Source organism: Macrobrachium nipponense, chromosome 2, assembly GCF_015104395.2.
Source record: "Macrobrachium nipponense isolate FS-2020 chromosome 2, ASM1510439v2, whole genome shotgun sequence".
In the NCBI taxonomy this organism is placed as follows: domain Eukaryota; kingdom Metazoa; phylum Arthropoda; class Malacostraca; order Decapoda; family Palaemonidae; genus Macrobrachium; species Macrobrachium nipponense.
Genome location: NC_087201.1, coordinates 112,786,377 through 112,810,531, shown reverse-complemented (window position 1 = coordinate 112,810,531; position 24,155 = coordinate 112,786,377). Strand labels below are relative to the sequence as shown.

At 46.6% G+C, this 24,155-nt stretch overlaps 1 protein-coding gene across 1 annotated transcript in view; it reads left to right on the top strand.

Moving 5' to 3' along the window:
* LOC135221276 (endoplasmic reticulum transmembrane helix translocase-like) overlaps positions 1–24,155 on the top strand; it is a 354,729-nt gene that overhangs the window by 68,830 nt on the left and 261,744 nt on the right. Inside the window, exons 3-4 of the mRNA XM_064259089.1 lie at positions 4,359–4,555; positions 5,378–5,450. Of these exons, the coding sequence (XP_064115159.1) occupies positions 4,359–4,555; positions 5,378–5,450 (270 nt within the window). The remainder of the gene's footprint in view (positions 1–4,358; positions 4,556–5,377; positions 5,451–24,155) is intronic.

Here is a 24,155-nt window from a genome sequence, read left to right as displayed (position 1 = left end):
CGGAGTTCCTCCTCTCTCTTCCCAGGAGAGATGGTGGACGCTGCGGTGGACAGACGGCGCACTGATGACAGTGACTGTCTCGTACACCAGGCAGTTTCGAAGGCTGGGCAGCCTCGAACTGCGACCAAGCCACAGAGCTCGGTTAGCGCTTCCTCGGCCGCTAAGACGATAGCCTCGTCGAAGCCCCGTGGAAAGACACTGTCTTCTTCGACTTCTGCCAAGGGGGGCCATAACCAGCCCTCCTCCCAGCCTTCCTTCTCGTGAGGAGGGTCAGGGAAGAAGTCGAAGAAAGGGGGGAAACGCTAGGGACGGCGTTCCCCCTCACCTGCTGCCAGAAGTGGGGGGGTGCCTGGCCAGCCATTGGGCAACTTGGCAGCGCTACGGCGCCGAGACCTGGATAGTAGATGTCCTTCGGGAGGGATATCTATTACCCTTCGAATCTCGGCCACCCCTCACCTCCAACCCGGTCCAACAGCAAACGTATGTTCCAGGTTCTTCGAAGGACATAGGACTAAGACAGGAGATCCAGTCCATGCTGAGCAAACGAGCTGTAGAGATCGTCACGGATCAGTCACCGGGCTTCTACAGTCGTCTTTTCCTAGTGGAAAAGTCTATGGGGGGCTGGCGCCCGGTGATAGATCTCTCTCCCCTGAACCGATTCGTTTGCCAGACTCGGTTCACGATGGAGACGGCACGTTCCGTGCTCGACTCCATCAGGGAGAACGATTTCATGCTTTCAGTGGATCTTAAGGATGCGTATTTCCAGATACTCATCCATCAATCCTCCAGGAAATACCTCCGCTTCATCCTCGACGGGACGGTGTACCAATTCAGGGCACTTTGCTTCGGTCTCTCAACCGCCCCACAGGTGTTCACGCGAGTGTTCACTCTGGTGTCTGCTTGGGCCCACTCGCATGGGATACGTCTGATGAGGTATCTCGACGATTGGTTAGTCCTGGGAGCTCCTGCTTGCAGTTGCTGCTGGACAGGGATCGACTACTCGAGTTTTGTCGCGATCTGGGGATTGTGGTGAACTTCGAGAAGTCCGATCTCGAACCCAAGCAGAGGATGAAGTACCTGGGTACGCTGATCGACACGGTAGCAGGGCGAGTCTTTCCCGCAGACTCGCGGATCAGCAGATTCAGGGAGGCAGCCAACCTTTTCCTGTCTCGGCAGAAACAGGCAGCTCAGCAATGGCAAGTCATGATCGGACACCTGTCGTCACTCGAGAAGTTATTCCCTCACGGGTGTCTTCACCTGCGGTCTCTTCAGTGGAGACTAAAGGAGAGTTGGTCACAGGCAACAGATCCTCCAAACTTCCCAGTGTCTCTCACACTGGAGGTGAGGCAGGACCTAGCCTGGTGGCTGGACGACAGGAACCTCTTAAGAGGAGTGCCCCTACGCACTCCCACCCCCCCCCCCCCCCCCTCCCCGGAGATGCAGCTGTTCTCAGATGCATCGACCGAGGGATGGGGCGCACACCTGGAGGAGTTGCTGACTTCAGGTGTGTGGGATGATCGCGACAAGCACCTTCACATCAATGTACTGGAGCTCAAGGCAGCTTTTCTCGCGCTCCAAGAGTTCCAGGACCGCTTGATGGGACATTCAGTGGTGTTGATGTGCGACAACACTACGGTAGTGGCCTACGTCAACAAACAGGGGGGCCTAGTGTCTTTCCCGTTGTACCAGTTGACTCGGCAGGTGTACGAGTGGGCCGAGGCTCACTCAATAGAGCTGTCAGCACGCTACATTCCAGGGAAGAGGAATGTAGTAGTGGGCAAGCTCAGCCGTCGGGATCAGGTGATAGGAACTGAATGGTCCCTACACCAGGACGTGGCGGAAAGGCTCTTCGACCTGTGGGGGCGACCAGTAGTGGATCTGTTTGCCACCCGGCACAACTGGAAACTTCAGGTTTTCTTTTCAGCCGTTCCGGACCCATGGGCAGCTGCAGAGGACGCTCTTCAACATCCGTGGGACAACCTCTTCGCGTCTGCCTTTCCCCCGTTCAGCCTGATTCGCAAGGTGATCAGTCGAGTAATGGTCACCCCGAACCTCAGGATGATCCTGGTGGCTCCCAAATGGCCCCAGGCCATTTGGTATCCGGACCTGCTGGCTCCTCTCGCAGGAGAACCAAGAGATTCCCCCTTGGCACAACCTTCTCGCTGGCTGTTATCCACCATCTCTTGCGAACGAGAGGCTTTTCTCGCAGCGCAGCAACAGAGATGGCTGGAAACGTCCGTCAGTCCTCTGCAGCTGTGTACCAGGGGAAGTGGGCTGTCTTCTGTGGTTGGTGTCGTAGACGGGGTATATCTCCTCTCAGAGCCACTCTTCAGCAGGTAGCGGATTTCCTCGTTTTTCTTCGCCGAGAGAAGCTCCTCTCAGTCCCCACAGTCAAAGGATATAGAGCCGCCCTGGCACTAGTCCTGAAACTGAGGGGATTGGATATCTCGAACTCGTTCGAGATCTCCTTGCTTATGAGGAGCTTCGAAAGGTCTTGCCCACCCAGGGAACTCAGGCCCCCTGAGTGAGACGTTACTCTCGTCCTTAGGAGTTTGACTCGAAGACCCTTCAAGCTACTCCGAGAGTCGTCAGATAGGGATCTGACCCTCAAGACCCTCTTCTTGATGTGCGAATGCTTGATAGTGCTGCAAGCATTTGCCAGTACAATTTCTACTAATTTGGATGCGTGGTTGTTCTGTTATCAAGTCATCCTTGGTTCATGGTTCAGAGATTGTTTGCCATGTCTGATCATTCATGTCTGCAGTCCAGTTGGTGTGTTATCCTCTCTTTCAGGAGAGGATCCAGTACATGCCTTATGGGATCTGTTAGAATTTGAGGATCCTCTTACTTCAAAACCCTTCCAGGCTAAGTTGGAATAGTACTTTTATGAGATAATTGACCTTATCCATGAGTACAGTGATCTGGTGTAGGCTACCCTGGTACCATTGCTGAAACTTATCTTGATTGGGAATACTTTTGGGTGCACCTTGGAGACAACTATCACTCAGACTGCCATGGTCTGAACATGTATGTGGGCTTATGGACTGCTTCCTGAAATCCAGAATCAAGAATCATAGCCTTGTTCAAGAAAACATGGTGGCTTGACCTTTAACATCTTCGTTGACTTTGGTATTACAGTTGTCTCATCTGAGGGTAAGAAGGCAAAGTTTCAGAGGCTGTTGGTGTTAGAAGGAAAGACATTGACTTTACTCTCTCATCAGAATACTAAGCTGTGGGCAGACTTTGTTTTGAGAAAACATGACTGTCTGTCTACACTCTTCTTTCAACAGGCTTTGGTTGAGATTAGTCTCTCTGAAGAGAACACCACCACCATCTGTAGCATGACTGAAACTTAGGAAGATGACAGACAAATTCACCCCAAGTCATCTCCCAGTTTTAATCAGTGGTCAGTATATCACAGTCATTGGATTTAAGCAGTATTCTAGCTTAATTATTTGCTAACAAGTGATAAGGTTCCCCAGGATACACACAAAAACAAGATGCTCTCACTAAGTAAAGAAGTGTCACACATCTGTCCCTGAGAATGATTAAGTATTATAATAGAAATATGGAAAGTTAGATTATTCAGTGTTGGACGGGGGCGCAGTGAATCCCCCTTTCTGTCATTTTTAATTTATATATTTATTACAATCATATTTTTTATTTGTAAATTGTAATCTGCCTTGCTGTATTTTACTGCTTTTGTACTGAACATGTGATGTGGAAGGGTGTTTATAATGCTTTAAATTTGTTTTTTTATTTGCTATGGAGCATGTAACTTGAAATATTTGATTAATTTGCTTCTTATGGATATACAGTGGACCCCCGTATTCGCGTTCTCCAGATTCGCGGACTCACACATTCGCGGATTTCTCTCGGGGACGTTTTCCTGCATTATTCGCGGAAAATTCGCGCATTCGCGGTATTTTTCTATGATAAATATCCACAAATTCCTGTTTTATTTGATGAATTTCATCATAAAATGCACTTTTTGTGGTAAAACTATTAAAAAAACCATGTAGGAAAATTTTTAGTGGGTTTTTCTTGAGTTTTAACTAACAAAATAGGCTGTTTTTAGCATTTTTATAGGGGTTCCAAACATTCGCGGGTTCTAACTATTCACGGGGGAGTCTGGTACGCATCCCCCGCGAATATGGGGGGACCACTGTACAGCATTTGGTGATTTCAATAAAGTTTATAGGATAATTATAGTCAATATAACCATATTTACAAATAAAGTATAGACTACATTTACAGGCTTCACTGTAATTTCTTAGAAACAAGTGCCACACATTCTCAAATAGAGCATCACAGAAAAAAGGGGCTGCTTGTACTCATTTATATATTTTTTTCTACAGACTGGTAAACAGGATGAAGCAGAAAGTATATGGTTCACATTCCAGAAAACTAAATACATTTGGGATGGTGAAGAAAAGAAACAGTTTATAGGATTGCATTTTCCTATAGATCTCCAGTTACGGACATATGCAGAATGGCGGGGCTATCAAGAAGATTCCGATTTGGCAAGCGCAGAGAGAATATATGGGAAAAATGAGTAAGTCTGTCTCTCTCTTTCTCTTTCTCTTTTTGTGGTGTAGCATCTAAGAATTTAACATTCTTTTTTACATGTTCCATTGGTGAAAGGATAAAAGCAGAAATAGAATGAATTATTTTCATTTATTTTCTATTCTAATGTTATAAGAAGTGAGCAACTTGATATCAAAGTCAATAATGGATGTAACCCTTTGCAACTGTGCAATGAGTAGGTAGAAAAACACTTGTCACATTTCATGATTTGTAAAAAAAAAAAAATATATATACATTTTATGAATTTGTAAAAAACAAAAATGTCATTTGATGCTAACTGAAGAGGAAAAAGATTCCAGATCTTGTAATAGTATTACATACTCTAAAAAGGGAGCGATTGGGCATCAAAACCAATTAGATGTGCATATCTGATGACAGTACAGTGGGAGGGTGTAGAAAAACAAATAACTTTGTTTTCAAGGAATATGGTGAGAACAAATATCCCTACATGATACCAGAAGGGGAGAATTTACTTGTGACTATATGCACAACTAAGGTGTGTGGTGCCAGTCTTGGAAAGTTATTAAGCTATTTTATATCTTCAGGCATCTGAGAACTTGAAGTTTTGTTACCTGATAAGATTATCCCACAAAACTTGTTTAATGACAATGTTTTTAAAGTTTTCAAGAGGGTGTTTTTGTTTTATATTTTGTCTTAACTGATATTTACCATTCTTAATACATTTTTACAATACAGTTATTAGCTACCACCGGTTGTACTGGAAATGAAAAAACTTCCATTTCTTTCCCTTTTAGGTTTCAATTAATTTTCAAAACCTTCTTGTTTCCAGCCTTCAGATGGACGTGCCAGAGTTTGTAGAACTGTTTAAAGAGAGAGCAACTGCTCCTTTCTTTGTATTCCAGGTAAGTTTGACTAATTGGTAACCAAACTGTATAGAGTTTTTACTATTTAATGTTTCCATGAGCTGAAGTGTTCATTTTAAAACTAGAAATTACAAGGAAATGATAAGGGTAATTTTGTCCACCTTTCAGAGGCATTCTTTTCATGGATGGTTGAAAGGTTGGACTCTGTGTTTAGCAAGAGGTATTCCAGAGTTTCTAGCAAGAAGCATCGTTGCTGCTTCTGAGATTGAGAGGTGTGTTTTGCCATATTCCCAGCACAGACATGTCTCCCCCCCTTCATGTACATGGATACGTTCCAGTTTGTGATGAAATCTCTTCTTATCAGAGTTCTTAGGCTAGTTCATTGCCACCTCAACCTGTTCAAGTTCTTTGCTTCCCTCTCAGGTTGCTGATCCAGGTCCTTCCAGGAGTTCTCCTCAGAGCCTGCAGCTTCTTTGCCTGTTCCTCTTCCCCACAGACATGCTAGTGTTAGATTTGAGGCTGTTTTGGGCCGTGGAAGGGAAACTGTTGTCGGCTGTGGACATGTCTGTCGTTGTAGTAGATCTTTTCCTTTGCATGCCAGAAAGGACCGCCTTTCCCCTGTGTCCAAGAATCCTAGGCGCTCTTGTTCTCCAAGAGTTCCTACTTGCGTTGTTCGCCTTCCAGAGTCAAGGATCATGGTTTTTCAAGGCGTAAAGTGCAGTCTCCTCCAGGACATTCTCCCCTTTTGTCAGTCGACTTCTCAGGACAGTGTACATTTGTTCATACGCGAACAAACCCTCGGTCTTAACAATAGGATCATTTCTAGCGCCTAGCTGGATCCGGTAAAAAAGTAGATGAAAGCAAGGAATCTTGTGGTGTCTGGCAACGCATGCGTAGATCGGGTGGAGAGTGGTCAAACGCCGAACATCTACGCCAGTCTCTTTCTTTACCGCCTTGGGATGAGAGTTGGGTTTTTCCTCTCTTGGCCTTTTCCCCGGTTTTTGCCTGTTTCGTTCCTTTAGTGTGTTTATGTGTGTTTTTACCTAATATTATGGCTTCTGCTCCCTCTCGACGTCAGCGTTGGTGCCCCAGAATTCCTGGATTCCCGTGTTCTCGTTGTTTGGCTTCGTCAGCGATGGACCCTCACATCACTTGCAGTAGGTGTCGTTCCAATTTTTGTACGATTACGAATCCTTGTACGGAATGCCAGGCATGGCCTTTGGAGCAGTAGAGGAAGTTTTATGGTAAGAGGGAACATCGGAGAGTCTCCACTCTTCCTTCTTGGGAGGGCTTTGCTACTATTCCCGATGTTTCATCTTGCGCAGTAGTCAACCCCCGTAGTAGCGTTGCCCCTGCTTCTCCTTCCTTTTCTTCCATTGATTCGTCGATGAAAGTATCGGGAGGTCATCAGGGTATTATTAGTAATGTAGCCCCCTCTTCCTCGGGAGTTTTTTCGGTTCCTGAGAAGGGTAAGGTTTTTTCATCATTCTCTTCTCTTCCAGAGTCGGAGGCGTCCAAAATGGCAGCGATTTGGAAGACTTGGGCTAGGGGGTACCCCGTCCTTTGGGGGGGTTGTTAGCGCATTTTGAGGAGGCTCACTCCCCCCCTCCCCAGTCCAGCCAGGCCATCCCCCCCTCCCGGTCTTGTCTCCATGGGTGGGAGCAGTCGGCCATCTTGTATTGTTCCGCCGGTGTCTGCTGCCGCCTTGTCTCTGAGTGATGCTGCGGCGTCAGCCCCATTGTTGTCGTCACGGGGCCCATCTTTGTGTATTCCTCCGCCCGTGGCGTCTCTTTCTCCCTCGCTCAGATGGGAGGTCGTGACGTCACCACCGCTTTTGACGTCACTCATCGATGACGTATCTTCCAGCCGCCTCTCTTAGCCGTGACATCATCTCTGCCGCCCAGTTCAAACATCTCCCTTCCTTGTCTTCGGAGCCTTCTCTGGCACATCAGTCCGAACTCATATGCCAGGCGGTGCTTCAGAAGCTGGACTCTGTTCTAGATGTGAAGTTGGCTGCCTTATCGGTTGGGAGGACTGGTAGGAAATGCGTTGCTTCGTCCCCGCCTTCCGAGAAGAGTGCGCATAAGAAGCTAGTGCTGTCTCCCTCTCCCTCTTCCCCCTCTACTCCTCGTGGCGTATTAGGCATTGGAAGGCTAAGGACTTTGCCCTTCCTTTGCCACCGAGGGAGGAACAGCACGGATGTGTTCCCGAGAGTGCTGTGGTTTCGGGCAGTGTTAGTGATGTGTGTTCTGCAGGGGTTGCTTCGCTGCCAAATCTCGTACGTGCAACCACCCCACCCCCCCACCCCGTCCTTGCACATCGTGAACGTGTTGCAACCTCCCCCGTCCGTGCACGTGATGTTAGTGCTCCTTCTTCTCCCAGGCCGGAGTGTTTGCTTGATTCCAAGTCTTCCTCTATAAGGGATTCTCCGTCAATCTCGAGTGCTCCAGTTTCCCCCCCATCTCACGTACGTACGGCCGCCACGCCCTGGTCTGTTCATGGTCGTCTGGAGTCACCTGTTGAGGTAAATGATGTGCCTAATGTTACAGTGGGTCTGTCTCGGAGGCTGACGCTTGGACTCAGCCCAGATAGGCTAGTAGGGGTTTCAGACTGTTTGCCTACTAACCCTTCTGTGAATTTCGGTGAAGAAAACACGTTAGAGGAGCCTACACATCCTTCTCGTCGTCGGTCGCTGGTGCCAGAGCAGGAAGAAGGGGACACACAGGAGTTTCTGTCTTCCTTTTCGGAGGTTGTTGATCTCATTCATGGGTTCAACAATTTAGAAAGTAGGACTCAGGATCTGTCATCTTACACTCCTTCTTGCTTGGAAGCCTTGGTGGGAGCTGCTCAGGACCCCAAATCATCTCTCCAGCTGCCATTTTCAGGGCACGTTCAGTCGGTATTGCAGAAGGTTAACGCCTCTGTTTCTGACCGGGACGGTTCACTTCGCTCTAGAGGCTCTACCAAACTCCTAACCCCACCTCTCACAAGACATAGGAAGTACTATGCTACGAGCTCTGCATTTTTGTTGTCATGCCACCTTAACCCAGACGTCATTCGCCTGAAGCCGGGTTTGACTTTGGAACAGGTGAGGTCAATGGCTCCGTCCTTATCTCCGCAAGATGCCTTAGCTTTGGAATCTATGGCGGCCTCCATGTTACAGACGGTTTCTTGGCTGGACCTCTGGTCTGTGGTGATTGCCAAGATAGCTTCTGACAGATCCCCTGATGGGTTGGTGAGTGCCGCCTCGCTTGCCAGTCTTTTGCAATCCGGGGGCAAGGCGTTTTCTTATTTGGCTTGCCTCAGTGCCAATTTATGGGCTGATCTTCTTCAGGTTAGGAGGGACGCGGCATTATCTAGGATGGAGAGGTCGCTCGACACCGAGTCTTTGCTGGCCTGTTAGAATTGCAATTTTTTTTTCCATGGACCGAACTTGACAGTGCGATAGACTGACGTCGGGCTGACACCAAGGACCGACTGGTGTACCAAACCATGTCTAAATCAGAGCCCCGCCCTTGGAGACGTTTGGCCCCCCCTCCTCCCTGGTCCAGCAGCAATTGAGGAGATTGCCCCCTGGTAGGCCATCGAGGACCTCGAGTTTGGCAGGGCCTTCCCGTTCGACACAGCCCAAGTCTCAGGATCAACGCCCCTTTCGCTCTCGTTCCTTTAAACCAAGAAGAGGCCCTAGAAGCAAAGGTCAAGGGGGGCGCGTTGGTAGGTTGGGCGCCTCTCCTCTCCTGCGCCACGGGGTGGTGGGGCGGGGCTGCCTGGCTGGCCATTGGGCCAAGTGGCAGTGTTACGGGGAGGAGAAGTGGGTGGTAGATGTCCTTCGGGTGGGATACTTGATGCCATTCGATTTCCCTCCTCCTCTTTCGGACAAGCTGCACCTCAGGAAGACGTATCCCCCAGATTCTCTGAAGTTCTTGGCTCTTCAGGAGGAAGTGCAGAAAATGCCTGGACAAGGATGCGATAGCAGAAGTAGTGCATCCGTCCCCAGGGTTTTCCAGTCACATCTTCTTGGTGCCCAAGGCATTGGGAGGATGGAGGCCTGTGATCGACTTATCGACTTTGTATCGCTTCATCAGGAAGACACGGTTCAAGATGGAGACCCCGCGCTTGGTGTTGGCAGCCGTGAGGGAAGGCGATTTCATCTTTGGTCTCTGCAATGGAGACTGGGGGATTTCTGGGGTCTCGCGGTGGGGACTCTCCCCTGTTTTATGGTCCCACTGTCTTTGGAATTGATTGATTGATTGTGAGTTATCTGGACTGTCTTTGGAAGTGAGAGAAGACCTTCGTTGGTGGTTGGATAACCAGAATCTATTGAAGGGCGTCCCTCTGCATTCTCTCCCTCCGGACTTCCTTCTGTTCTCGGACGCCTCCCTCGCAGGTTGGGGCGCGCACTTAGGCGACCTCATCGCTTCGGGCGTTTGGGGTTTAGAGGACAAGCAGCAGCATATCAACGTCTTGGAGTTGAAGGCGGCTTTCCTGGGTCTGAAGGAGTTTCGGGGGATGGTAGAGGGTCACTCTGTCGTTCTCTTGTCGGACAACACCACGGTGGTAGCCTAAGTGAACTAACAGGGAGGCTTAGTTTCTCAACAGCTTCATGCCTTGACCGTCGAGCTTCACCAGTGGGCAATCAGCAATTCGGTAGAGCTTTCAGCCAGGTATATCCCAGGGAAACGGAACGTGGTCGCAGACAAACTTAGTCGCTGGGATCAGATGTTAGGCACAGAGTGGTCCCTTCATCAAGTGGTGGCAGACAGGCTTTTCCAGATTTGGGGGAGACCCATGCTGGACCTTTTCGCGACACGTTACAACAGGAAGCTTGAAGTGTTCTGTTCAGTGGTCCCAGATCCCTTGGCATTGGCAGAAGACGCATTCCAACATCCCTGGGACAACTTGGAGGTGTATGCCTTCCCTCCGTTTTGTTTGATCTGTTAGGTTCTGAACAGGCTATTGGGTTCACAGGGTCTCAGAATGACTGGTGGCCCCTCTGTGGCCTCAGGCGGAATGGTTTTCAGATCTGCTATCGTTGTTGGAGATTCCGAGGGAGATTCTGCCTTGGCGGCATCTCCTGTGTCAGCCCCATGTAGAAAGGTTCCACCAGTCAGTAGAATCCCTGTCTCTTCACAGTTGGAGGCTATCAACTATCTCCTCCAAGAGAGAGGCTTTTCTCAGAAATCAGCTGGGCACATGTCCAGCAGTCTTAGGAAGTCAACCTCCGCAGTTTACCAAGGCAAATGGGCGATCTACTGTGATTGGTGTCGTAAACGGGGTTTTTCTCCTCTCGCGACCTCTATTCAGCGAATAGCAGACTTTTTAACCTTCCTCAGAGACGAGAAACTTTTGTCTGAGTCTGCTATTAGAGGCTACAGGGTGGCTCTGAGTTTGGTGTTACGCCTGAAGGGTATTGACGTCTCCTCTTCCTGGGAACTTTCCCTGCTAGTTAAGGGGTTTGAGCAGTCGTCGTCTCCTAGAGAGCTCAAACCCTCAACGTGGGATGTTTCCTTGGTGTTTAAGAGCTTGACTAAGAGTCCATATGAGCCCTTGCGCTGCTCATCTGATAGGAACCTGACGCTTAAGACAGTTTTCCTCTTGGTTTTGGCATCTTCCAAAAGGGTAGGAGAGCTCCACGGTCTGAGTTATGAGGTGAAGCACACCAGGGGTTGGAAGTCAGTGTCCGAATTTGTTCCGGAATTCGTGGCCAAGACCCATAATCTCTCGGTGCATGATGACAGGTTCGCTTCATTCTCCATTCCCTCACTGACTGACTTTGTGGGTGGTGATGCTCAAGAGCTTTCGTTGTGCCCTGTCCGGTCCCTGCGTTACTATCTTAAAAGGACTCGGCACCTTAGAACAGGCTGCCGCAGACTTTTTGTCAGTACAGGCCGTACGAAGAAAGAGGTGTCTAAGAATGCTATCTCTTTTTGGATACAGGAAGCCATCAGACAGGCATACTTGACTCTTGATGATTCCATCGCCACGCGTGTGCAGGCTAGAGCACATGACATTAGGGGTATCGGTCCCTCTCTGGCTTTAAAAAAAAACTTGGCTGTACATAGAGTGCTGAGCTCTGGCACTTGGTTACACCAGTCCACGTTCACCTCCCTCTATCTTAAGGATGTTGCACACAGATCTATGGACACATTTTCCCTGGGTCCTGTGGTGGCTGCCCAACAGGTTGTATAACTCATAGTTGCCCTTAACGGGCCACCTTTGTATCTTACCTAAGATGATTTTGTGGATGAGAGAATGAGTGAGTTGGCTGGCCGCCTCCTTTCTCTTGTACCTTTCCTTCTTCTTTCGGGCAGTTTAAGGAATTGACACGTCATTTGCTGGACTGGTCTGATACAGGTGAGTGAGGTAGTCATACTGGTAGTGTGGTCGTGCAGTATTCAATATCTTACCCACTATTTAGTAGCATAGGCTCCGCTCCTGGGCAAGGAGTTGGGAGTATTACAAACCCTAGTGCCCTGGTTTGTTTTTTGGATAGTCACAGTTTTTCTTTGGTTCCCTATACAATGGTTATCCCATATATCATTGTACGTCACTCAGGTTCTGAGTGGTTAGATTTTAGTGTATCTAGCTTCTCACGGGGCTTCAGTCCCTCTCCTAAGAACTATTTCTTTTGAGAGCTGGACTGGCGGGTAGGCCCCCAGCCGGTCTAGGATGTCTTATACCTCCCTCCAAGTATGAGTCTATTGTAATGTTAAGACCGAGGGTTTGTTCGCGTATGAACAAATGACAAATTTTCTAAGACAATTGTATTTTTCATAGCTACAAACCTGAGGTCTTAACGTTATACTGCCCACCTCTAGCCGCTCCTCTTTTTGTTGAAGTCATCCTGAGTTGGGAAAGACTGGCGTAGATGTTCGGCGTTTGACCACTCTTCACCCGACCTACGTCATGCGCGTCAGATACCACAAGATTCCTTGCTTTCATCTACTTTTTTACAGGATCCAGCTAAGCGCTAGAAATTATCCTATTGTTAAGACCTCAGGTTTGTGGCTATGAAAAATACAAATTGTCTTAGAAAATTTGTCATATGTCCTTCGTTGCAAGCTCCATTGCACAGGCGTGTACATAATCCATCACATGTCCGTGTGCGTGGTCTATCGCATGGCCATGTACATGCTCCATCGCACGGCCATGTACATGCTCCATCGTACAACCGTGTACAGTAGGGCCTCGTTAATCACGGGAGATAGGGCCCAGAACCCCCCGTGATAAGTAAATACCCGTGTTATCCTGGTACCCCCCCTGAAAATTGCTTTAAACTGCCTACTTTAATAATTAACCCACCCAAGACCACTATTTCAATGTTTATAACTGCCTACTTTAGTTCAAGCACCAAATATTTCTTCAACTATCACCTTAAACTAAATTCAAGACAGTTTCCAAGTTTTCTTTCCTATCTTCAATTTCCCCTGCATCAGATCAGCAAACAAAATTATAATTACCTAACAATTCCTTTCTATTTTCATGATTTGGCTGCTGCCCCAAACTAAAAGTACATAGTATATCTATTTCGTGAATGAACATATTTATGATAAAAAAAACATGATTTACTGTAATGATTACAGCACCCAACTATAATATTAATGTATAAACAGCAAAATACAGCAATACAAATCTAGTTTTGTCTTTTGTTTACGTTTAGAATCAGCTGATGGACGTTTATTACCGAAAGAATTATTTTGGAAAACAATTGTTGCTAAAAGAAACGAATTTATTAATGGAATTATTATTATTATTAACTTTGTACATAATAGTTTATGATATTATGATACAGTAATTCATATTTCATTGAGAGAGAGAGAGAGAGAGAGAGAGAGAGAGAGAGAGGGAGAGAGAGCAGCTTGTGACGAGAGTAACTTGAATAGCTTGAGATAGCAGCTTAGGACGAGAATAGCTTGAGAGAGCAGCTTGGGACTAGACCATGACTATCTTAGCTCGAGAATAACAATGAAATTTGTATTTTAAATATTTTATGATGATAAGAAATGAAACATGGATAGTGATAAGATATTCTCTTGTATACTGTTATAATATGTGATAATCATTGAGTCAACTATAAAAGTTGTATTGAAGCACAGTTTCGTAAATCACAGAAAGAATAAAAATATGGCAACACATATTTCTATTCTTTCGGGGACCATCTTGTTCTTTTATTACGATAATAATAGATCAGTATTATAGTTTTTTTTCTGTAAGTGAAGAGAAGAGAGAGAGAGGAGAAGAGAGATGAGACGAGAGAGAGTGAGAGAGAGAGAGAGAGAGATGAGAGAAGAGAAGGAGAGAGAGACGAGAGAGAGAGATTTGAGAGTGAGCTGAGAGAGAGAGAGAGAGAGAGAGAGATTTTGCTATTTACTTTCATAGTATTTGAAAATTTGTGAATGAGTTTTAGTCTAAAAATGCATTTAGTCATGAAAAGAAGAAGAAAACAGTAATTAGCGAATCTTGCCCTATGATAAGATTCGTGATTTCGTTAATTTTCCGGAATATACGTAGCATTTGGGCTTCACAAAAAAAGTAAGTAAAGTGATTTATGACAGAGTTTAGAGGATAACTTAGTAAAAACGTAAAAATACATCGGTACTTTGTAGAACGGTGACGTCACGGTGGTCATATGTATTTTTTTTGTGAATGAATATACATTTATGATAAAAAAGTTACTGTACTGCTTAGAGTACCATACTGTAATATTAATGTAATCACATCAAAATAAAGTAATCATTGTTCATTGTATACTGTAAACATTTAAAGTGTATTTTTGTCTTTTGAAAAATGGATTCCCCAAGGAATTATTCCTTGAAGAGGCTTTTTATTATGAAGATATGCCAATAATATATAAGATTTGCGTTTTATTATGAATATATGACAATAATATATAAGGTAAAAATGGTTTTATTACGTTTACGCTTCGTCGCCGATTGCAAACAACATACGATAATCTATGACAATTATCGTTTGTATGACTGCAGTGTTCAGAGAAGTTGATTACGTTATACCAAAACAATAATGAAGTTCGAATTGAAAATTTATGTTTTCCTAAATTTTATTACTACTGTAATTAAACTACTACTATTAACATTTCTAAAATGTTAAGAATGACAAAGGTGCTGTGAAGTGTAACTCAATGTTTACATTTCTGCTGGCCGCTCAACTACAAGTTGATGTCAATGATGTGGAATTATTCCATGAATAGGCTATATATTATGAAGATAATATATAAGGTGAGAATGGTTTTATTACCTTTATTGTCAGTTAATATCATAATGTGAATCTGTTCATGCATTTGTTGGTTATCGGAACCGGACGAGGCTTAGCCTACCACCGACAAGCCCGCGATGCTGTGATTCATACCAGCGATATATAGACTAAGTGGTCCAAGGAAAAACCCGTGATTAACTGAATCCGTGATTGCTGATCCGTGACTAAGCGAGGCCCCACTGTACATGCTCCGTTGCATGACCGTGTGCATGGTTCATCAGGTGTAGTCCTTCTGGAGGAAGGGGTGTCTCCCAGACTCCGAGGGTAGGTTCTCCAGTGGCTGCCGGGAGGGATTAGGATCTTTCTCGGCTGTCTTTGTCACATCGTTGTTCTCCTGTGCCGGATCCAGAGGAGGGGAGAGTCAACAGTTTCTGTCTTCTTTATTGGAGGTTATTGATCTCATTTGTGAGTTGAGTAATCTTGCTAGGAGGACACAGGCTCTGTCTCTATGACCCCCTTGGGCATAAAGGCCTTGCTTGGCTTGAGACAGGATGCCTAAGCATCATTTGAGCTCCCAAGTTCGGGTCATGCTCAATTGATTTTGCAGCATGTTAACGCTTTGCTCTCTGGATGGGAGGGCTCTCTGCGTTCAAAAAGGTCATTTAAGCCTCTCCCCTCTTGTGCGGCATAGGAAATACTACTCGATGAAGTGGCTCAGTTGATGTCTCATCGAGTTAATTCAGACATGATCCATTTAGAGCCTGCCTTAACTCTGTATCAGACAAGGGCTGAGGGCCATTCGTTGTCCTTTCAAGAGGCATCGACTTTGGAGGTGACTGCTTCTGCTGCCTTTCAGGCTGTGTTGTGGGTGGACTTTTGGTCGTCTGCGGTTGCCAGGGTAACTTTGTGTCATCCTGAAGGAGGTTCCGTCAGCTCTCCTTCCTTCATCAGGTTTCTTCAGAGTGGTGCTTAGGCCATTTCTTACCTGGGCAATTTCATTGCTAATTTGTGGGCCATCCTACTCCTGATTAGGAGGGATTTCGCTCTGTTGAAGGTGACAAGTTCAGTGGACCACGAGTCCTTGTTTTCTTTTTAAAATGGGGACCTCCTGGAATTGCAACTTCTCTTTACCGTGATGCAGATAGAGGATACAATAGACTTGACAGCATGCTGATAGCAAGGATAGGCTTGTTCAGCAGGCAGTCACGAAGTTGGAGGCTCATTCTCGCCCTCCTCCTCCTGCTCCAAGGCAGAGTAGGCTGTCTCCTCCAAGGAAGTCTGCCAGGCAGTTAGCGTCTGTTACGACTCCTCAGCCTACAACTCCAACTAAGTCAAAGCAGCAGCAGCGTCTCTTTCAGTCCTGTTCCTCCAAGCCAGGAAAGGGTCCTAGGGCAGAGCTTGACCCAATGCCACGTGTTGGGGAAGCCTGGCAGGCCATTGGGCCAAATGGCAATTCCACGGAGCAGAGAAGTGGGTAGTGGATATCCTTTGGGTGGGATATCTACTATCTTTCAACTTCCCTCCCCCCTCTCGGATCGTCCCCTCCACAACCTGACTTATATTCAAGGCTCTCTGAAGCATTTAGCTCTCAGGGAGGAAGTTGAAGATGTTGGACAAGGGTGCAGTGGAGGAAGTTCATCATCCTTCACTGTGGTTCTACAGTTGGATCTTCCTTGTTCCAAAGGCTACAGGCAATTGGAAACCAGTGATAGATCTTTCCACGCTAAACCTCTTTGTCAGGAAGCCGAGGTCAGAATGTAGATGCCCTGGACAGTTTTTGTCATTAGACTTGAAGGATGCATACTTCCAGATCCCAATTCACCCTTTCACAACACTAGGAACACTACTACAAACACTCGCACAATAGATGACTCACGTACGTGTCCACGTACATTTCCGTGCAGAGCAGACACACGTATGTGTGACGGAGAAGCATCTCGACCTCTTGACTCAGAACGAGAGTTCCTTGGAGTCGATATACAAACAGCATCAATGGGAGGGGAAGGCAAACGCCCTGGCTGCACCATTTCTGCATTCACAACTTCGATCTTTTCACAGGCACCTTAAGATCCTTACGATGATAAATAGGCACCAGAAACAGCAGGTAAATCGCCAACATGCACACGTACATGTGAGGCTGCAACACACTCATGTCCTGAAGAAGATGACACAGCAACAGCAGATTGCACAGGGAAAGGAGACGAAACATTAACACTCAGGAACACGGACGTGCCGCTCTTCACTCGTTGACGAAGAAATAACAAAGCCCTTAACCCTTCACAATGCTTGCTATGTTGACGGGGTGGAGATGGAGGCAATGGAGGGGAGGAAGAAAGCACTCCTTCCTTATACACCCTCATGACAGGTGAGGGGGGAGGCAACACAACATGTTTGCTCACAGCCTTCTCAGCAGAGAGAAGGCAGCAAACCTATCCTCCAAAAGAGATTCCAATCTCTTGAGAACCACCTGACATAAAGCCTCGGACAGTCCCGCAAGAGAGGACGCAGACAACACGGAAGGAAGAGAATACGTCCTGGGTGGCAGCAATGACGTCAATGGGAGCAAACAACAACAACACAGAGGAGCGAGGCAGCGCAGCAGCCCCAGCCAATGACACTGATGTAGCAGGGAGAGAAGTCACTGAAGAAACTGGGAGTGACGTCACCGATGGAACTGGGAGTAACATCACCAACAACGCTGAGAGAGACATCACGGCCTCCCCCTGACCTGAGCTAGCAGCAAGCCTCACTAGCGGAGTGATAAGATGATAATCAGGCAGCACACTGCAAAATGGCTGACTGCGGGCGCCAACATAGAGGAGGCCAGGGGGAGGAGGCAGAACTGGGGAGGCCTGAAATACGTCAGCAAATCCTCCAATGAGGGTGAACCCCGTAGACCAAGCGGCACCCAAAATGAAGATATAGATGTGTACGTTCCATGAACCTCCCTTCCAAACTCACAAACACAAATGTGCTACTGTGGAGAAAACGGCAATGCACTCCTCTCGGAAGTAGAAACTCCGGGACAGCTACTACCAAACACAATAGCCCATCCAAATAACCAGCTCCAGGAAGTCCATAATGATGGTACAACAGACCGCGATGACGTCATGGATGAAGTTGAAGGCGCATCACTGCTCAACAGATGTAGGAGAGATGCAACCTAAGCAGACATCACAGGCAGAAAAGTAAGAATATGATGTCACGACTGGACAATGGCCTTCCAGGATACGTAAACGTGGTGGATAGCAACGAACTTCGGCGAAAAACCACTATCGGAGAAATCTGGAAAGTCGACCCACAGGGCAGCAACAACTAAGCAGTCGGCAGAACCCATGACGTCACTAGTCCATTCACGACGTCACAGCCCATTCACGACATCACGAGCATATCACTGTCATAAAGAGCGAGAGAACATTTAAGTAGGAAATGTAAAACAACATAGTATTACAATTGTATTATGTACAATTATATCATGCCCAGGTGAACATCATAGGTAAACGATGTTCAAAGCAAACCATAATGTTGGTATTCCCGCTAGACGACAACAACGAATAGTCTGGCAGGAAGGGGCTCCAAAACAGCAAGGAACCCACTGCCGACAGTATGGATTGCTACAAATCCTCACTTCTTCACGGCAAAAACACACAGGTTAAAATTAGTGAATTGGTATCTCTGTCAAATGGACACGAAGAAGAGGGTCCTCCAAAGTTCTGGAACCCGCCCCTGCCACATTCCAGCCAAGAAACAGGGCTGACAACTTCAGAGACTGTAAATAAACCAAACTTCTCTCTCCCTCTAGAATCCTTCTAGAAGAAGAGTGCATCCTGAGAGTGACTAAAATTATTAAAATATGTGAGAATGGAGGGAAATACGGCCGAGAGCCGTAAGGCTTATGCCCCAATCCTGCTAAAATGATGGAAAGAGATGGGAAGGCCATGACAACTGGCCCTGCACATAGAAAGAAAGATTGCAATTGTCTGCCATTAAAAGTTGTCTCAACATCCAAAACACATACATTCTGAAAGACTAAAACGTTACAGTCCTTAGACATGTGTGAAAAGATACATAAACACAAAATGTCAATACACATGTTCTAAATTAAACGCTAAACCAAAGTAAGGGGTCCTGTCTCTCTGAAGGCAATGCTCTCTAAGGAGACAGACAGCCTATCACACAATGCCAGCGATGCCGATGCAGAGTAAAAGTTGTAACTACAGCAAAAGCATCTGTCCAAAGGAAGGTCAACAAGGCAAACAAAGGCGTGACTAAAATTGTTGACCTCCACAGAACTTCAGTCCTGAATGAAAATAAAAAAGCACAGGCTACGATTAAAAAACCGGTGTGGAAAAGGAGAGCGAAGCGAAACTCCTGTCTCCTAGACGGTAGAAGAAAGACTGATGTTATGCTGGGGTACGATGTTGGTCGATGACCAAGCATCCACTCTATATATTATGCATGAGATGCCAGATGCCACAGATTCCTTGTTTTACAATCTTTGATTGTTTTTACCGGTTTTCCAGCTAATGCTAGAAGATTATCCTATTGTTAAGACCTCAGGTTTGTTAGCTGTGAATCTCGGACTTTACAGTACACCCTTTCGTAACCTGAATTATTTTTGTACGCAGAAGCAAAAAAATCTTCGTCTTTGCTTTCGTAACCTGAATTTTTCGTACGTAGGGACTTACCTATGTAGAGGTTCTACTGTATATATAAGGGATTTTGACGAAGGAAAAATCTATTTCTGGGCAAGGGCCCATGTCGCCCAGTGAAATGTCCCTTTAGCTCACATTTCTAAGGTAAATTATTGCTAACATACCAGAGAAAAAAGCTAAAATGGAAATGCCAGAATATTCTGGCTCGCTCACCTTATTTAAAGGTGTCGGTATGGTTTCTGGGGCGAGTGAAACCACTACGAGGGGTCTTTTGCCATTTAGATTCATCCTTCTTCAAAATCCCTCTACCAGAGAGGAGCCGATCTAAGGCCCACTCCTCGCTACCGTTACTGCTAGCGCCTCTGACGTCATCCTTGGAGTTAGCCCCCAGCTTGGGCCAAAAAAAAAAGGGGGGGGGGGGTACAAGAGAAGGGTGGGATTTCACTGGGCGACACGGGCCCTTGCCCAGAAATAGATTTTTCCTTCGTCAAAATCCCTTTTCTAGGCTCAGCCTGTGTCGCTACGTAAAATAGTACCAGAGAAATGGCCACAAAAGCTTGGAACAATGGAGTACAAAAGAATATTGTAGGAAAAAGGAAAAACAATTAAGGTTAATTAGTATAATCTAAAAATAAAATTACGAACTAGGTAACAAGGGTACTGAAAACTTAAGAGTAAATACAGTAAACTATGATTAACCTTAAATTTAGATACAATATAACTGAAAGTGTGATTAATCCTAAAGTTAAATACAAGGAAACATCACAACTATGTACAACATTTGGCATCCAAGGTACGACAAAGGCTACATGGTGGCAGAGCCATGGCAAGAATGTCAGTGAGGCAGGTAGAAAGGAGAGATCTAGATGTAAGCTACTTACTACTAGTTAAGCAGTATCAGGAGAAACTGTGTTTCCCGCTGCCACTGCTGGAAATTTAAGTGCTTCTAAGGACTTGAGGTAATGGTGTTTGAATACTGTCGGAGATTTCCAGCTTGTATACTTTTTCAGATCATCAAAATTCATATGCTGAAAGTAGTTAACGGAGGTAGCCACTGCCCTAATGTCATGTACACGAGGGAAGGATTCTGGGTTGGCTTGTTTAATGAAATATAATATTTGTTGCCTTATTCCATTTAAGGAAATAGTGCCACCCTTTTCCCTCATAAATAAAGGGCCTGAAGATCTTAGGGCCATTCTATCTAGGTATGCTCTTAGGGCAGTAACTGGACATAAGGATGGGTCCTGAGGAAGTGGGAGAATTTTCCACGGGCCCACCTATCTAGTGGGTCCTCATTTTTAGCTAGAAATTGACGATCTGGAGAAAGTAATACTTCTCCTGAAGGGAGAAACTCTATATGACCTGAGTCTCTAGATAGAGCCGACAGTTCAGATACCCTGGCTCCTGAAGCTAGACTTAAAAGGAATAATGTTTTCCTCAGGAGGGGTAAAAAGTCACATGATTCATTATCAGTGTCTGAGGCCAGTTTGAGAACATCATTTAAGAACCATGACACAGACTTAGGCCTCTCTGATGGCCTGAGTCTAGCACAGGCCCTGGGGATAGATGAAAAATAAGTCTGTTAGGTCTATTTTGAAACCAAACTGGAAGATTTTCTTGAGTGGAGACTTAGTAGTAGTAATAGTTCTTGCTGCTAAACCTTTTTCAAACTGTGTCCTAAAGAAGGATATGGCCAGATTGGTTGTCATGGTTTGGGTTTCAGAATTCCTCAGGAAAATAGCTAGTTTTTTAACTGCTGAGTCATACTGACGTAGGGTTGATTCCCGTTTATCCGATTCTAAGAATAGGATGTTCTGAGGGTCGATGTTGGTATCCCTTTTTGCCGCAAACTTCATGAAGTCCATAAAGTTAGGGTTTTCTGAATCCCTGAGGAAGCGTACACAGTCTTCGTTTGTACTAGTTGTGATAGCTTGGGATTGGGAATCCGTTGAGGTCGGAGTCCCAATTCCAGTAGTAGTGGGAACCAATTGCTCTTGGGCCAATTGGGGGCTGGCTATTAGAGCAATGTGTCCCTTGAACGTTCTGAGTTTGTTCAGAACCTTCAAAAGAAGATTCACTGGGGGAAAGGTGCAAATCTTCTTCCATTGATTCCAGTCTAAGCCATGGCGTCCGTGGCATAAGCCAGAGGGTCCAGGTTGGGAGCCACGTAACAAAGGAGTTTGTGATTCGACTCCGTGGGGAAGAGATCCACCTGAAGCCCCGGGACTTGTTGACAGATCCAATTGAATGACTGCCTGTCTAGGGACCACTCTGACTCCAGTGGGACTGAGCGAGATAATTCATCCACTATTACGTTCCTTACTCCCGCTAGGTGTGTGGCGGACAGGTGCCATTTGTTCTTGGCTGCCAATGAAAATATGGCTTATCATGACATGGTTCACATGGCTTGACTTGGAGCCTCCCCTGTTGATGCAGTGTACTACCACTGCACTGTCCAGCACCAGTTTGATGTGAGATTTCTTGGCTGGATGAAGCTTTTTCAGGGTGAGGAACACTGCCAAAGCTTCCAGTACACTGATATGGAGCTGGCGGAATGGAAGGGACCAGGTTCCTTGTACCTTCTTGTACTGAGAGTATCTTCCCCAGCCGCTTAGTGACGCATGTGTGTGGATAACTAGTGCCGGCGGAGGGAACTGAAGAGGAATTGACTTCGACAAATTCTTGACCTCCGTCCAGGGACGGAGGTGTTTGCGTAAGATCGCAGGGACAGTGGATAGTTTGTCTCGGGATCTGCTGTTTGCCCTTGAGCGCCAGACTCAGTTTATATCTTCGAGTTTTGCTTTTAACAGAACGTCTGTTATCGAAGCAAATTGGAGAGAGCCTAGGATCCTTTCCTGGTTCCTCCGAGACGTTTGCTTGCACTTGAGAAATTGTCTGGTTGCCTTGGCTATTTCTCTCTTCTTCAACGACGGAATTGATAGAGTGTGGGAGCTCAAGTCCCATTGAATGCCTAAGCACTGAAAGCGAGACTCCGGTGTTAGCCGGGACTTGGTCCTGTTTATCTGGAACCCTTGGTGTTCCAGAAACTGGATTACTTTGACCGTTGCTTTGTGGCATTCCTCAATGCTTGTGGCCCAAATGAGCCAATCGTCCAGATACGCAACTAGCATTATTCCTTGAGACCTGAGTTCTTGAACGACTGTCTCCGCCAATTTTGTAAATATTCTGGGGGCTACGTTGAGCCCGAAAGGCATTACCTTGAAGGAGAATGCCTGGTTCCCTAGCCTGAAGCCCAGGAACGGGCGGAAGTGTCTTGCACCTGGAACATGATAGTATGCGTCTGTAAGATCGATAGAGGTGGTGACGGCTCCACGGGGTAGTAAGGTCCGCACCTGTGAGATGGTCAGCATTCTGAACTTGTCGCAACGAATGAATAAGTTTAGACGGGACAAGTCTAGAATTATTCTTCGTTTGTTTGAGCCTTTCTTTGGCATGCTGAACAAGCGACCTTGAAACTTTTAAGTGCTTGACTCTTGACACTACTCCTTTCTAAAGGAGTTCTTGTGCGTACTCTATCAATTCCGCTGTTGGTTGTTGATGGAAGGTTTTGGATGGAGGAGGACCTTTGATCCAGCTCCAGCCTAGACCTTTGGACACAATGCTCTGTGCCCAATTGCTGAACCTCCATCTGTGTCGAAAGAGGAACAGTCTCGCTCCTACCTGAGGGTTCTCACTGGTTCGGGGAAGGGCGTGTCCCGCGCCCTCCTTGTAAGTGCTTACCTCGGCTGGATGCTCTTCCGCCGCCTCTCTGGCGGAAGGCACCTCTAGCTCTGCTACCCCTGCCGAACCTGTTAAAAGGCTGAAAGGACTGGCTTTCAAACACTGGGTTGAAAGCCGGGGAGACAGCGTAGGAGGTTGAAGCCTGCGCGTGTTGTGGTTACGCCACCAGCAGAAACTGTTGTTGTGGTTGTGCCTTGGCGGTAGACAGTTGCGGTACTTGTGATACCTGAACCGCCTGCATCACTGCCTGTTGCTGAGGAGCCTGGAAAGGCTGGAATTTCCTAGGCTTCTTGGATTTCTTAGTTGATGAGGCCTACTCCGATTTTCTCTTGCTGGTCAATCCCCAGCGAAATTTCAGACTCTGGTTGAATCTGGTTGCCTCACAGTGAACTGAGTTCACTACCGACTCTGGGAAGAGATCAGCACCCCAGATTGAAGCACCCAAGAGCTTATTGGGCTCGTGTCGGATGGTGGCCTCCGCCAGGACATGTTTCCGACAATTCCGTCTTACTATGACAAAATCATATAAGTCACATTGCATTGTATGCAATTGTGACTTTGCTATGATCTTAAATAACAGCTCATCTCTATAGATCAGAGCCGATACCTCCGTCATAACAAGCGTATTGAGGGACCTGGACAATCTCATTCGGGCGCCAAATTCAGCCTGGATGAGGCTGTCCGGAAGCCTGGGTAGTCTCTCGCTAAACTGCGAGATGGCACAGTCTGGTTTGAGCTTCCCGACTGAAAAGGTGGCCGGGAGATCCAACCATAGATCTGTTCCGGGGAGCAGGAGCGATGTAGGTTCCGTATCCCTGAGCTGCGGCATTGGCTCATCTTTCATCACGGCCTGAATAGTGAGCTCTGCTACCTTCGTAGTGAACGGGATGGGCGTTTCTGCGTCCACTGTGAAGATTGTGAATGCACTTTTAAAGGCTTAGACCCTGGTGTTGATGCATTCCCATTCCTCCAGGCTGGTAAGCCATTCACGTTGGGCTTGATCCCGGGAGAGGATGACCGTCTCCTTTGGGATCTTGTCCTCTCTCCTCATGGCCGCTTCCGTAAGGCGGGCATAGCCGATGAAGGGAGGTTGCAGACCTGCCGGATGGAACTCGAAGTCCTCAAGCCTTCGAGT